Raw genomic sequence first — 3,057 nt, forward strand, 5'->3', positions numbered from 1 at the left:
GCCCCCACACCACCCCATTCCCCTGCCTCCCCCAAACCCCTGTTAAAATACTTTTTAATTTTACACCCCCACTCCCTCCCTTACATCCCCCTGATCCATCTCGCAAAAATCACCCTTTTTCACCCCAAAAAATCCTCCCTAATCGTTTTTGGGTGAGTTCTGCAGCACGTGATTAATTCAGTAACCCCCCCAAATACCTGCAAATTAAACGCAGTCGCATGGAAATCGCGGACGTGTTCTGCTGCTTTTGCACCAATTTGGGGTGCTTGGCCTTGAGGGGGTGCAAGAACCGGGCAGTTCTGTGCCATCAGGGTGGGTTTTGGGGTGTTTTTTCTTTTTGCAGTATCTGAACACGGTGATTCCCTACGAGAAGAAGGGGTCGCCGCCCTCCGTCGAGGACCTGCAAATGCTCACTAACAGTGAGTATTGGTTCAAGCCGCCGTTTCGGGGCAGAAGCAGACATTTTGCAGCGCCACGACGTGGCGGATTCAGGATGCAAATGCACCCTTTGCATTGCTGCAGCGGCTGCCGTTCAGGTGCATCATTGCAACACAGGCGGTTTGGGGTGCAAGCACCTTTTTGCATCGTTGCAGCATGGGCAGTTTGAGGTGCGATCACCCGTGTTGCATCATTGCAACGAAGCCCATTTTGGCAGGGGGAAGAGCCCTCTCGCAGCATGGCAGCAGGGCTGGTTTGGGGTGCAACCACCCATTTTGCATGACTGCAGCACAACTGATTTGCAGCACGCACACACGCACCCCCTTTTTGCACCCTACACCAGCGCCGATTTGGGGGTAAAACACGCGTTCTGCTTTGCCACGGACCAGCTGGTTGGAGGTGAAAGCGCTTGGTTGGGATGCGCTCAGGCCTGGTGTGTCGTGGGAAGCTCTGGCAGTGTCTCTATGGCAACTGTGGGGCTGGTTTGGGGGGAAAAGGGACATTTGGGGGGCAGTATGGCTGGGCTGATGGCTCCGTTCCCCCTCGCAGTTCTGTTTGCCATGAAGGAGGGGAACGAGAAGGTGCCCACACTGCTCACGGACTACATCCTCAAAGGTATCTGCTCGCCCCGTGCATCCTGTGCAGCCCTTGCGCCTCTGTGCATCCACCATGGATCCCTTCTGCATCTCCCTTGCATCCTTCGTGCATCTCCTGTGCACCCTTGTGCATCTCCCTTGCATCCGTCTTGCATCCCATGTGCATCTCCGGTGCATCCATCATGCATCCTTTGTTCATCCAGTGTCCATCTCCGGTGCATCCATCATGCATCCTTTGTCCATCCCGTGTCCATCTCTGGTGCATCCATCATGCATCTTTCATGCATCTCCCGTGCATCCTTTCTGCATCCTTGTGCATCTCCCTTGTATCCCTCGTGCATCCCTTGCCCATCCCTCATGCATCTCCATGCATCCCTTAGAGATCTCCAGTGCATCCTGAGTGAACCCCAGGTCTGTCTCCTGTGTGTCCCTCACACATCCTTTGTGCAGCCTTTGTGCATTCCTCACGCACCTCCATAGGTCACTGTGCATCCTCCTTGCACCTCCCTTGCACCCTTACATGGCCCATCTGCCGCCTTCATGCTGCCTCATGAACCCCCTGTGCGCCCTCTTTCACCCCTCATGCACCATCGTGCACCTCTCCTGTGCAACCCTCACACACCAGGAACGTCATTAATGAATTGCGCTGGGCATCCCACTAATTGCACTAGCATTTCCCTAGTTGCAGTGTCATTGCACTTACCGGGCATCCTTGTGCGTTCCTGTGCATCTCCCACAGCTCCTGTGCATCTCTTGTGCAGCCTTCTGCATCCTCGCACATCCCTCACGCACCCTTCAAGCACCAGTCTTGTGCGTTCCTCGTGCATCCCTTCCATGTTGCTCCTGCATCCTCCATGCATCCCATTTGCAGCCCCTGGGCAGCCTCGTGCAGCACTCGTGTGTGCTCGTGCATCCTTGTGCGCCCACCTGCACGCTCATGCATCCTTTCTGCATGCTCACGTGGGCATGCTCATGCCCCCTGCACACTCGTGTGTCCTCATACAACCCCCGCACAGGCTGGTGCATCATTGTGCACCCTCGTGCATCGTTGTGCACCCTTGCACACCCTTGTGCATCCCAGTGCATGCTTGTGCACTCTTGTGCACCCCAGTGCAAGCCTGTGCGTCGTGCATCGTTGTGCACCCTTGCACACCCTTGTGCATCCCAGTGCAAGCCTGTGCATCATGGTGCACCCTCGTGCATCGTTGTGTGCACTCATGCATCATTGTTCATCCCTGTGCACACTCGTGTATCCTCATGCATCCCCGTGCACACTCTTGCATCCCTGTGCACACGCCTGCATCATCGTGCATCCTTGTACACCCCTGTGCACGCTTGTGCATCCCCGTGCACGCTTGTGCATCGTCATGCACCCATGTGCAACCCCATACATCGCTGCCGCACCCTCGTGTGTGCCGGTGCACACCCGTGACCTCTCTCTTTGCAGTGCTCTGCCCAACCTGATGTGGTGCTGCCTCGTGCCCCCCCCCCACCCCGGTGCCCCCCAAAAACGGGGCCAAACCCGAGGAAAACGGATCGCCCGCAGCCCCCCCTCAGCGCCCCTCACTCCCCCCACCTTTGCCCAGCTGGAAATAAATAATTCGTTTCATTAATTAAGCAACTGGCCTCCGGCGTCTTCATCCCCCAGCTGCGACGTCGCTTTCGCAACTTTTTGCTAGAAAAAGGTGCTTTTTGGGTTGGGGTTTTTTTGCAGAAAATACCGCCAAGGAAGTTTTGCTGCAATGCTCATGAATATTCAGTATCTGATAAAATATGCAAGTTTCTGGCTAATGAGCTTCTGGATGCTCAGCCAGCTGCAGCGCCGCAGGAGCCGCCACAACCAGAGGGGCAGAATTCAGCTGGAAATCCCATTTTGAGGGGATTTTTCCCATTTTTAGCTTTTCCACAGCCCCATTTGCTGCTAAAAATTGTGCAAAAAAAATATTTTTTTTCCCAGAAAATCAACCCATTAATTAGCAACAGCTCGTTAGGGTTAGGGGGGGAAGGGGGGGGGGCAGCTTCC

At 55.1% G+C, this 3,057-nt stretch overlaps 1 protein-coding gene across 1 annotated transcript in view; it reads left to right on the forward strand.

Moving 5' to 3' along the window:
• FEZ1 (fasciculation and elongation protein zeta 1) overlaps positions 1-2,498 on the forward strand; it is a 13,284-nt gene extending 10,786 nt beyond the window's left edge. Inside the window, exons 6-8 of the mRNA XM_035897482.1 lie at positions 344-419; positions 988-1,053; positions 2,482-2,498. Coding sequence (XP_035753375.1) covers positions 344-419; positions 988-1,053; positions 2,482-2,498 — 159 coding nt within the window. The remainder of the gene's footprint in view (positions 1-343; positions 420-987; positions 1,054-2,481) is intronic.
• Positions 2,499-3,057: the final 559 nt, after the last annotated feature.

The sequence above is a fragment of the Egretta garzetta genome, unplaced genomic scaffold, assembly GCF_000687185.1.
Source record: "Egretta garzetta isolate BGI_Z169 unplaced genomic scaffold, ASM68718v1 scaffold207, whole genome shotgun sequence".
Taxonomy (NCBI): Eukaryota; Metazoa; Chordata; class Aves; order Pelecaniformes; family Ardeidae; genus Egretta; species Egretta garzetta.